Source organism: Anolis sagrei, unplaced genomic scaffold, assembly GCF_037176765.1.
Source record: "Anolis sagrei isolate rAnoSag1 unplaced genomic scaffold, rAnoSag1.mat MAT_SCAFFOLD_32, whole genome shotgun sequence".
NCBI classification, from domain to species: domain Eukaryota; kingdom Metazoa; phylum Chordata; class Lepidosauria; order Squamata; family Dactyloidae; genus Anolis; species Anolis sagrei.
The window spans coordinates 6,182-18,003 of record NW_027118844.1 but is presented as its reverse complement, the minus strand read 5'-3'; the positions used below and the strand labels follow the sequence as shown (position 1 = coordinate 18,003).

At 49.0% G+C, this 11,822-nt stretch overlaps 1 protein-coding gene across 1 annotated transcript; it reads right to left on the bottom strand.

Annotated features, from left to right (window-relative positions):
- Positions 1-1,536: 1,536 nt before the first annotated feature.
- On the bottom strand, positions 1,537-11,161 carry LOC132762159 (uncharacterized). The gene is made up of 4 exons (XM_067462548.1): positions 10,989-11,161; positions 7,051-7,174; positions 4,209-4,508; positions 1,537-1,781 (listed from the first exon to the last, which is right to left on the bottom strand). Exons 1-4 carry the CDS (start codon positions 11,154-11,156, stop codon positions 1,570-1,572), a joined length of 804 nt encoding a protein of 267 aa, XP_067318649.1. The 5' UTR covers positions 11,157-11,161; the 3' UTR covers positions 1,537-1,569.
- Positions 11,162-11,822: the final 661 nt, after the last annotated feature.

The following is an 11,822-nucleotide window of genomic DNA, read 5'->3' as shown; positions in this document are numbered from 1 at the left end:
TGAAGACGCAGGTTCGCAGCTTGGGTGTGACCCTGGACTCATCGCTGAGCCTGGAACCCCAGGTTTCAGTGGTGACCAGGGGAGCATTTGCACAGCTAAACAGACCTTCCATCCTGTTGAGTCAGTTCCTCAAACCCCTCCAGTCTATTCAGTTGCTGATCAATTCCCCTGTGTTTGCTGTGTGCCATAGGAAAGGGTAGGAAAGGATTAAAGGAGAGGCAGTGGGTGGGGTCATGCAAATTCCACACTGGGATGCCTGTCTGTGATGGTGAAAACATGTCAAATCTAAGATGAAATTTTCCTGGAATGAAAGCATTTCTTGGGTGGTGGGCTGTAGTGTTTGGGGAGGACATTGGCAGCGTTTGGGCTACATGCTCATGGCGCTCGCTGTAACATGCAATGTCAGTTGAGGGACTATAGTTTTCTAAAATAGTTTTCTAAGATCTACAGAGACACTCGCTGGAACACTTCAGCAAGCGAGAGTCCAAAAGTGGCAGGCTCAAACCCAGAACCTCAACCAATGGCTGATACCATAGTTTTCTAAAATAGTTTTCTAAGATCTACAGAGACACTCGCTGGAACACCTCAGCAAGCGAGAGTCCAAAAGTGGCAGGCTCAAACCCAGAACCTCAACCAATGGCTGATACCATAGTTTTCTAAAATAGTTTTCTAAGATCTACAGAGACACTCGCTGGAACACCTCAGCAAGCAAGAGTCCAAAAGTGGCAGGCTCAAACCCAGAACCTCAACCAATGGCTGATACCATAGTTTTCTAAAATAGTTTTCTAAGATCTACAGAGACACTCGCTGGAACACCTCAGCAAGCGAGAGTCCAAAAGTAGGAGGCTCAAACCCAGAACCTCAACCAATGGCTGATACCATCGTTTTCTAAAATAGTTTTCTAAGATCTACAGAGACACTCGCTGGAACACCTCAGCAAGCGAGAGTCCAAAAGTGGCAGGCTCAAACCCAGAACCTCAACCAATGGATGATACCAAATGAGAGACTCCCCCTTGGGCACACAGAGGACTGGGTGACTTGGAAGGTGCTGAACAGACTGCGCTCTGGCACCATGAGATGCAGAGCCAACCTCAAGAAATGGGGCCACAAAGTAGAATCCTCGACATGCGAGTGTGGAGGAGAGCAAACCACTGACCACCTGCTGCAATGCAACCTGAGCCCTGCCACATGATGCACAAGGGAGGACCTTCTTATAGTAACACCAGAGTCACTCCAAGTGGCCAGATACTGCTCAAAGGACATTTAATAGAATACCAAGCTTGCAAACTTTGTGTTTTGCTTGTTTGTTTGTTTGTTAAAAATGCAATACAACTTTGGTCTGCTCCTGACATGATAAATAAATAATAATAGTTGAGGGACTGCCTTTGGAGGCTTCTCAGCATTTGGGACTATGGCCTGTTCGTGGAGGCCGGAGGCTGTCTGTGCAAGCGGACAACTCCGCCACATACACACACATAGAGATAGAAATGTGTATAGGTAGACAGATTTCGAGCCATGAATGGTAGAATCTGGATATAGAGAGACAGCTGGAGTAATATTTTCACTATTTTAAGAATCTTTCCAGTGGTCTTTGAGGGCTTCGGCCACCTGGACCACGGCCTCCTTGTTCATCTGGCAGGCGTAGAAGCCATCGTCAAGCAAGTAGCGAGCATGGACGGTGCGCACGACGGCCGGGTGTTGCGCTTGCTCCTTGGTGTTGACATAGGAGGTGCTCTCCCTCACTTTGTGGTGCAGCAGCACCAAGACAGCCTTTGGCTCACCTGGAAGGAGAGGCACAGGAAGGATTATGGTGAGTATGTATTGTCACTAGGTTGTTGTAGGGTTTTTTTGGGCTATATGGCCATGTTCTAGAGGCATTCTCTCCTGACGTTTCGCCTGCATCTATGGCGAGCATCCTCAGAGAGGATGCAGAGCACCTGATGAACCAACCTGGACACAGCAGATTATATGAGAACACAGAAATGCTGGACCACTCTCACAACCACCACGTCATGCTACACAGAGAAGCCATTGAAATCCACAAGAAGCATGTGGACAATTTCAACATTAAAACTTGTGCGCCACTTGCACCCGTATCTTGGGAAGCCTGATCTGGCCACGGTGGTCCACGCTCTTGTTACATCCCGAATAGATTACTGCAATGCACTCTACGTGGGGTTGCCTTTGAAGACTGTTCGGAAACTTCAATTAGTCCAACAGACGGCAGCTAGATTACTCACCGGAGCATCATACAGGGAGCATACCACCCCTCTGTTATGTCAGCTCCACTGGCTGCCGATCCAGTTCCGAGCACAATTCAAAGTGCTGGTTTTGACCTACAAAACCCTTTACGGCTCTGGCCCAGAGTACCTGTCCGAACGGATCTCCTTCTACATCCCACCTCGGAGTTTAAGATATTCTGGGGAGGCCCTGCTCTCGGCCCCGCCTTTATCACAAGTGAGACTGGCGAGGACGAGGGACAGGGCCTTCTCAGTGGTGGCCCCTCGCCTGTGGAATGCGCTCCCCCGGGGAAATTAGGTCATCAACATCCCTCCTCTCTTTCAGAAGGAAGCTAAAGACCTGGATATGGGACCAGGCCTTTGGGTAAGCTGGCAGATGGATAAAAAACAATGGCGACCAGAGTAGGAAAGGACAATGACAATGCTGGATGGATTATGGATTTACGAATTGACGAACGTTGACCACAAGATCATTTTACTGCTGCTGTTGTTTTAATTTGACTGTTTTAATTAGTTATAACTGTCGTCGTTATATTGTAAATTGTATATTGTATTTTGTGAATTGTTAGGCATCAAATTGTGCCTTTTGTAAGCCAACCTGAGTCCCTCCTAGGGGGTTGAGAAGGGCGGGGTAGAAGCACTCCAAATAAATAAATAAATAAATAAATAAATAAGGACACCATGAAAATGAACAAAATCTGGCTACCAGTATTAAAAAAAAACCCTCTAATATTACAACAGTAAAACAGTAGAGGGGAAACAACCTGGGACATCTAATCACCTCTCAACAAAAGATTCCCCCAGGTGCTGCCAGGCCATCAAATGCTAATCAAGATGGCCAGTTTATTTATTTACGTCACTTATATCCCGCCCATATCAGCCCGCAGACGACTCAGGGCGGTCTACATATCGGCACAATTCGATGCCATCAATACAATACAAAAGCAAAAACAGTTAAGTGCAATTAGACAAAAAAAGACAGTGCAATACAGTGCAATAACAATTTAAAAAGAGCTATATCCTCTCATTCCAATCCTCGTCCATTTCATCGTCTTGGCCGTTCCTGGGTCATTCTCCATCTCAAGCTTGACTATCTATTCCGGGGTTCCGAATGCCTGCTCGAAGAGCCAGGTTTTCACTCTCTTACGAAAGGTCAGGAGGGAGGGGGCTGATCTAATATCCCTAGGCAGGGAGTTCCACAGCCGAGGGGTCACCACAGAGAAGGCCCTGTCTCTCGTCCCTGCCAAGCGTGCTTGCGAAGCAGACGGGATCGAGAGCAGGGCCTCCTCAGATGATCTTAACTTCCTGGAGGGTTCGTAGGAAGAGATGCGTTCGGATAGGTAGGCTGGGCCAGAACCGTTTAGGGCTTTATAGGCTAAAGCCAGCACTTTGAATTGGGCCTGGTAGCAAACTGGCAGCCAGTGGAGCTGGCGCAGCAGAGGAGTTGAAACATTCCCATCTAGCTCCAGCAGACAAGAGTTCTTTGTCCCACCCTGGTCATTCCACAGATATATAAACCCAGTTTCCCAGTTCCAACAGACCTCACAGCCTCTGAGGATGCTTGCCATAGATGCAGGCGAAACGTCAGGAGAAAATGCCTCTAGACCATGGCCATATGGCCCAAAAAAATCTACAACAACCATTATGGTGAGTCTTGGCAGGATTAGAGAGAAAAAGCTCCACTTTCTTCATGATTTCTATTTAATTGACTCAACCTATCTCTGCATTAATACACTGGTGAGGCAGGCCTGTTGGATCTACTCTGTGTCCCAGTTTGGCATGCTCAGAAGGGACTCAGGAGGCCAACTGCTGTCACCAAGTTTGTTTCTCCAGCTCGTCCTTCCCAATCCCAAGGCTTCACCTGAAAGGCACCCAACCATAGATCCCAAGGGAGAAATGGGGAAGGATTGCCTGCATGGCCCTTGCAAAAGAGAGAGCTTTGTTTCACCACATTGTGCCCGGACTTACTGCCGAGACCCTCGAGAGCGTTGGCTATGTCACTGCCCACTGAGGTAGCCACCGGGCAGAAGATCAGCAGGAAGTGGCTGGAGTCCTCTCGGTAGTCCTCTGTCTGGAGGCAGATCTCATGCTTCCAAAGGTGGTCAGCAACCTCCTTTAGGAAGTCCTTCTCACAGCCGCCAGTCCGCCCAGTGACACGGACCTGGATGGTGAAATCTGAGAAGACAACAAAGTTCTCTTGGCCACCAAGGAGATGCAAAGGAAGTGGTTGCAGGATGGACTGAAGAGCTGCCCTCTCCTCCCATCTTTCTGAATCAGGAAAAAGACCGGGCAAACGTAAAGTAAAACCAAATAATTGTGATATTGCATTTCTCATAGAATCCTAGAGTTGGAAGAGACCTCCTGGGCCATCATCCAGTCCAACCCCATTCTGCCAAGAAGCAGGAATATTGCATTCAAAGCACCCCTGACAGACGGCCATCCAGCCTCTGTTTAAAAGCTTCCAAAGAAGGAGACTCCACCACACCCCGGGGCAGAGAGTTCCACTGCTGAACGGCTCTCACAGTCAGGAAGTTCTTCCTCATGTTCAGATGGAATCTCCTCTCTTGTAGTTTGAAGCCATTGTTCCATTGCATCCTAGTCTCCAGGGAAGCAGAAAACAAGCTTGCTCCCTCCTCCCTGTGACTTCCTCTCACATATTCATACATGGCTGTCATCACGTCTCCTCTCAGCCTTCTCTTCTTCAATTTGTACAATTGGTTATGAAGAAAGTGGGAGAGGAAGAAAACCAACTCCTTGGAAATGTGGTGCTTGGGGAGCGTTCTGCAGATACCCAAAGTTGGCGAAAGAAGTCCAATAAATGGGTCCTGGAACAAATTGAGGCCAAACCTTTCCTAAAAGTCAACACAAGCAAAATGTGGTTGTCTTACTTGGGACTCCCTAGAAAAGGCAATAATGCTTTGGTGGGTAGAAGGCAGCAGGAAAAGGGGACGACTGCGCTACAGGTGGATAATCTTTATAGGCCTTTTTCTTTATTGGCTTTTAATTTACTTATCCTTGATAAGTTCTGGCCCAGCTTACTTGACTGAACGCATCCACACCTACGTCCCATCTCGGGGAGGCCCTGCTCTCACTCCCATTAATTGCGCAAATGCGTCTGGCGGGGACGCCCTATGAGGAGCGGCTTAAGGAGCTGGGCATGTTTAGCCTGAAGAAGAGAAGGCTGAGAGGAGATATGATAGCCATGTATAAATATGTGAGAGGAAGCCACAGGGAGGAGGGAGCAAGCTTCCTTTCTGCTTCCCTGGAGACTAGGACGCAAGGGAGGAATGGCTTCAAACTACAAGAAAGGAGATTCCATCTGAACATGAGGAAGAACTTCCTGTGAGAGCCGTTCAGCAGTGGAACTCCCTGCCCCAAAGGGAGTGTGGTGGAGGTTCCTTCTTCGGAAGCTTTTAAACACAGGCTGGATGGCCATCTGTCAGGGGTGCTTTGAATGCAATATTCCTGCTTCTTGGCAGAATGGGGTTGGACTGGATGGCCCAGGAGGTCTCTTCCAACTCTAGGATTCTATCATTCTATGAGAGACAGGGCATTCCCAAATGAGGTAAGATCTGCTCCCTCCCTCCTGGCTTTTAGAAAGTAATTAAAATCATGTCTTTGGGACCAGCCCTTCGGACAGTAGATGTTTGTAGAGTTTAAAGGACATGGACCAGAATGACAATACGACTGGCGAGACTGTTTTTATTATTTATTGTTTTAATGATTGCTTATGTACTGTCTAATTATGATTTATGCATCAGTGTCCATTTATATTTGGCATTGCATCAGTATCCAATGTATGGCATTGAAGTTTTGCCAGTTATGTGTAAACCGCTTTGAGTCCCCCCAGGGGTGAGAAAAGCGGTATAAAAATACTGTAAATAAATAAATAAATAAATAAATAAATAAATAAATAAAGTAGTTCCATAGCAAATTGGGCCTGAACTCTCCGTAGAGGCCAAGGCGACCAAACGGAGGCTGTCATACTTTGGACGTGTCATGAAAAACAAGGACTTTCTAGAAAAGAATCAGAGAATAAGAGAGTTGGAAGAGACTCTGTGGGCCAGGTTCTTGTGGGTTTTTATGGGCTATAGGGCCATGTTCTAGAGGCATTTTTCCTGACGTTTCACCTGCAGCTATGGTAAGCACTACCTCAGAGGTAGTGAGGTCTGTTGGAAATAGGAAAATGGGTTTATATATCTGTGGAATGACTGGGGTGGGGCAAAGAGCTGTTCTCTGCTGGAGCTGGGTGTGAATGTTTCAGCTGACCACCTTCATTAGCATTTGAAGGCCTGCCTGAGCCTGGGAAAATCTGTTGCTGGGAGGTGTTAATCTGTGCCTGGTTTTTTCCTCTCTGTTGTTTTGCTGTTGTAATTTTAGAGTTTTTTTAATACTGGTAGTCAGATTTTGTTCATTTTCATGGGCTCTTCCTTTCTGTTGAAATTGTCCACATGCTTGTGGATTTCAATGGCTTCTCTGTGTAGTCTGACATAGTGGTGTGGTCCAGCATTTCTGTGTTCTCAAATAATATGCTGTGTCCAGGTTGGTTCATCAGGTGCTCTGCTATGGCTGACTTCTCTGGTTGACGTAGTCTGCAGTGCCTTCCATGTTCCTTGATGCGTGTCTGGGCGCTGCATTTGGTGGTCCCTATGTAGACTTCTTGTCCACAGCTGCATGGTATACAGTAGACTCCTGCAGAGGCGAGGGGATCCCTCTTGTCCTTTGCTGAACGGAGCATTGGTTGGATTTTCTTGGTGGGTTTGTAGATTGTTTGTATGTTGTGTTTCTCCTTGTGTGGAATTCCACCTACCTTTTTGTATGACATACTCGTCCTCTTGGGGCTGTTCATTTGGCTGCGGATTCTCCTCATTCAGCGTCTCATTTTCTTGCATGGCTTGGGTCTGGGCCGAAGGAGGTGAGGATGCACTCGCCGTCTGCAAAGGAGGGAAGAGTCTGTGGGCTTGCAAGCAACACAAGAGTGGGGTGGGATTACCCTACAGCACATGGGTCAAGGCTCACGAAGGAATGTAAAGCAATGGGAGTTGTCATTCAGTAACACTCGGGGACCCAAACCGGGTAAAAACAAAAGAGCACTGACCAACACGACAAAATATTACAGCTGGCCTTCTGGATATACAGTAAAGTCTCACTTATCCAACATGAACAGGCTGACAGAACATTGGAGAAGCAAACATGTTGGTTGATAAGGAGGGATGAAGGAAGAGCCTATTGAACATCAAATTATGTTATGATTTTACAAATTAAGCACCAAAACATCATGTTTTACAACAAATGAACAGAAAAAGCAGTTCGATGCACGGTAATGTTATGTAGTAATTACTGTATTTATGAATTTAGCACCACAACAGACAAGGGTCCTTTCTTTCTCCCACCCTGGACATGAATCCACAGGTAAATATGCACTCCACTTCTCTCACCTGTGGATCTGGGCAAGATAACACAGAACGTTGGATCAGTGGACGAACCCAGAGGGTGCTCACTAATGCTTCCTCTTCATCTTAAAAAGAAGTGACAAGTGGAGTGCCGTCAGCAGGGTTCCGTCCTGGGCCCGGTCCTGTTCAGGATCTTTATTAATGACTTAGATGAAGGGCTAGAAGGCAGGATCATCAAGTTTGCAGATGGGACCAAATTGGGAGGGAGAACCAATACTCCAGGGGACAGGAGCAGGATTCAAAACGCTCTTGACAGATTAGAGAGATCGGCCAAAACTAACAAAATGAAGTTCAACAGGGACAAATGCAAGATACTCCACTTTGGCAGAAAAAAACGAAATGCAAAGATACAAAATGGGGGACGCCTGGCTCGAGAGCAGTACGTGTGAAAAAGATCTTGGAGTCCTCGTGGACAGCAAGTTAAGCATGAGCTAACAATGTGATGTGGCAGCAAAACAGCCAATGGGAGTTTGGCCTGCATCAAGAGGAGCCTAGTGTCTAGATCCAGGGAAGTAATGCTACCCATGCTCTATTCTGCCTTGGTTAGACCACACCTGGAATATTGTGTCCAATTCTGGGCACCACAATTCAAGAGAGATATTGACAAGCTGGAATGTGTCCAGAGGAAGGTGACTAAAATGATCAAGGGCCTGGAGAACAAGCCCTATGAGGAGCGGCTTAAGGAGCTGGGCATGTTTAGCCTAATGAAGAGAAGGCTGAGAGGAGACATGTTAGCCATGTATAAATATGTGAGAGGAAGCCACAAGCAGAAGTTTTCTGCTTCCCTGGAGACTAGGACGCGATGGAACAATGGCTTCAAACTACAAGAGAGGAGATTCCATCTGAACATTAGGAAGAACTTCCTGACTGTGAGAGCCGTTCAGCAGTGGAACTCTCTGCCCCGGAGTGTGGTGGAGGCTCCTTCCTTGGAAGCTTTTAAACAGAGGCTGGCTGGCCATCTGTCAGGGGTGATTTGAATACAATATTCCTGCTTCTTGGCAGAATGGGGTTGGACTGGATGGCCCATGAGGTGTCTTCCAACTCTAGGATTCTATGAGTGCCTTGGACCACCAGGAGATCCAACCAGTCCATACTTCAGGAAAGGAAGCCCAGCTGCTCATTGGAGGGAAGGATCTTCGAGGCCAAGATGAAATCCTTTGGTCACATCATTAGAAGACAGGAAAGCTTAGGGGAAGGAAAAAGAAAGAGGGACTGAGCAGGGACAAGGTGAATGGATGGCATCCTTGAAGTGACTAGATTGACCTTGAAGGAGCTGGGGGTGGTGACAGCCGACAGGGAGCTCTGGCGTGGACTGGTCCATGAAGTCATGTAGAGAAGACAATGATGCTGGGGGAAATGGAAGGAAAAAGGAAGAGGGGCCAACCAAGGGCAAAATGGATGCATAGCATCCTTGAAGTGACTGGATTGACTTGGAAGGAGCTGGGTGTGGTGACGACCGACAGGGAGCTCTGGCGTGGGCTGGTCCATGAGGTCACCTAGAGAAGACAATGATGCTGGGGGAAATGGAAGGAAAAAGGAAGAGGGGCAAACCAAGGGCTAGATGGATGCATGGCATCCTTGAAGTGACTGGATTGACTTGGAAGGAGCTGGGTGTGGTGACGACCGACAGGGAGCTCTGGCGTGGGCTGGTCCATGAGGTCACCTAGAGAAGACAATGATGCTGGGGGAAATGGAAGGAAAAAGGAAGAGGGGCAAACCAAGGGCTAGATGGATGCATGGCATCCTTGAAGTGACTGGATTGACTTGGAAGGAGCTGGGGGTGGTGACGGCCGACGGGGAGCTCTGGCATGGGCTGGTCCAGGAGGTCACCAAGAGTTGGAAACGACTGAACGAATGAACAACAACATAACTACTAAAATAATGTATAAATATTAAAATAAATTGAGCGTCCCTTCATCGCGGTTTTTCACTTATTGCGGGAAGTCCTGGAACGTAACCCCCGCAATAAGTGAGGGGACACTGTGTGTGTGTGTGTATGTGTATGTATCTATATATATAATCAGGGGCGGCTCGTCCATTACGCGAAGTAAGCGGTCGCAGAACACTTTTTTTTTTGCCAGGGGTGCAGAGGCACCCTCTGTAAATGCCCCTTGACCGCCACTTGAGGAGCGCCCCCTCAGCTCACAACAGCCCTAGTAGTCCGGGGGGGGGGGGGGGGGCTCGGCTTTCTTGCCTCGCTGAGCCCTTGAGCTTCGCCTAGCCCCTCTCATTCCTGCTCCACCCGGCCACTGGGTGCGAGAGCAGAGCCGACGCTCAATCGTTCTCCGCGTTTGATCCGTTTCCCATGACCGGCTCCCTTTCCCGATCCCCCGGCACTCCACCCGCCTCTTCTCCCCAATCCGCAAGTGGGCCAAGGGGTGGAGCCGCCGCGTCTGGCCCGCTTCGGGTCTGGAGGCATGTCTGAAGACTCCAGCATGCGCACCAAAAGTCACCTCTTCTGACTTTCTCTTCAGCCATTGGGACCAAGAGAGAGAGAGAGAGAGAGCCCCTCCAGCTGGAGGTATCTCCCACCTCCTCTCCCTCCTTTGTTTTTGCGCCTACCTTCAGGAAAGGTGGGCATCTCCACCTCTGTCTCTCTCTCACTCTCTCTCTCTCTTGGTCCCAATGGCTGAGGAGAAAGTCAGGAGAAGAGGTGACTTTTGGTGCACACGCCGAGGTCTTCAGGCACGCTTTCGGACCCAAAGCGGGCCAGGCAAGGGAGCAAGTGCGGCAAGTGTAGTCACTGGGATGTATAGTTCACCTACAATCAGAGAGCATTCTGAACTCCACCAATGATGGAATTGAACCAAATATGGCACACAGAACTCCCACGATGAACAGAAAATATATATCAATAATTGGTTGGGGGGGGGGGGGCGCCAAAATACTGTTTGCTTACCGTTGAAAATTACCTAGGGCCACCTCAAATAATAGAATAGAATAGAATAGAATAGAATAATATAATATAATATAATATAATATAAACCTCCGATAAATAATCGGTGTGGAAGGGACCGGGGGGGGGGGTGGAGCCCCCGGTGAACTACACGTCCCAAGGTGCCCTGGCAGGCAGCCAGTGCCACGAAAGCTGCCTTCGTCCTGCGCTTTGGCTTCCTTCGCTTGGCTCCTTCTCGGAAACCCAAGCGGGCTGCTGGCCCCGATCCAGGGCGAGGCTGTGCTGCCCTTCCCCTGTGCCCGGGGTCTCTCTTCCCACTCTCTTCTGAGTGGACCCTGAGGCGAGGGGCAAAAGGGGGTTCCTGCGCATGCACAGAGCGCCGCCCTCCTGGCTCCTTACCTGGGCGGGAAACCACGATCTCAAGAGCAACGGGTAAGTCACCGTCACCCAATGAAGAGCCCTGTCCACGGAGAAACTCGAGGGAGGGTGTCCCGGGTCTCGGGGAAGGGTCTCGTTCTCCTTCTCCTCTTCCTCGCGAGGAGAGCCCGCCGCGCGAGAAGCCTCCATGGCTGCCAGGGGACAACAGGAAGGAAAAGAGAAGGATGGAAAGCAAAAGCCTGGAAAGAGAAAGAGAAAGCGAATCGGAGGGGGGGGGGGGACACTCCCTCCCTTGTTCCGCCCCCTTAACCAGGACCCCGCCCACCGCCCCAAACCCAGAACCTCTGAGCAGCTGCAGAGTTCCCTTCGCCTTGATGTCCCCAGCATCCCTCTTAGAATCCTAGAATCCTAGAGTAGGAAGAGACCTCCTGGGCCATCATCCAGTCCAACCCCATTCTGCCAAGAAGCAGGAATATTGCATTCAAAGCACCCCTGGCAGATGGCCATCCAGTCTCTGTTTCAAAGCCTCCAAAGAAGGAGCCTCCACCACATTCCGGGGCAGAGAGTTCCACTGCTGAACGGCTCTCACAGTCAGGAAGTTCTTCCACATGTTCAGGTGGAATCTCCTTTTTGAAGCCATGGCTCCATTGCGTCCTGGCCAGGAAATCAGGAGACACTTCTTTCTTGGGAGGAGAGCAAGGGCCCATCTCAATAAAAGAGCTAAGAGTAGAGACATCACACTGGCAACAAAGATCCACATACTGAAAGCCATGGTATTCCTCATAGTCACCTATGGATGTGAGAGATGGACCATAGGGAGATGCTTTTGAGCTGTGGTGTTGGAGGAAAGTTCTC

Excerpts from the sequence above, each read along its gene's own strand:
- LOC132762159 (XM_067462548.1), bottom strand. The coding sequence starts at position 11,156 with ATGGAGGCTTCTCGCGCGGCGGGCTCTCCTCGCGAGGAAGAGGAGAAG. Across the intron at positions 7,175-10,988 it reads GATCGTGGTTTCCCGCCCAG|ACGGCGAGTGCATCCTCACC; the intron begins GTAAGGAGCCAG and ends CCTCCTTTGCAG. Across the intron at positions 1,782-4,208 it reads CGCTCTCGAGGGTCTCGGCA|GTGAGCCAAAGGCTGTCTTG; the intron begins GTAAGTCCGGGC and ends CTCTCCTTCCAG.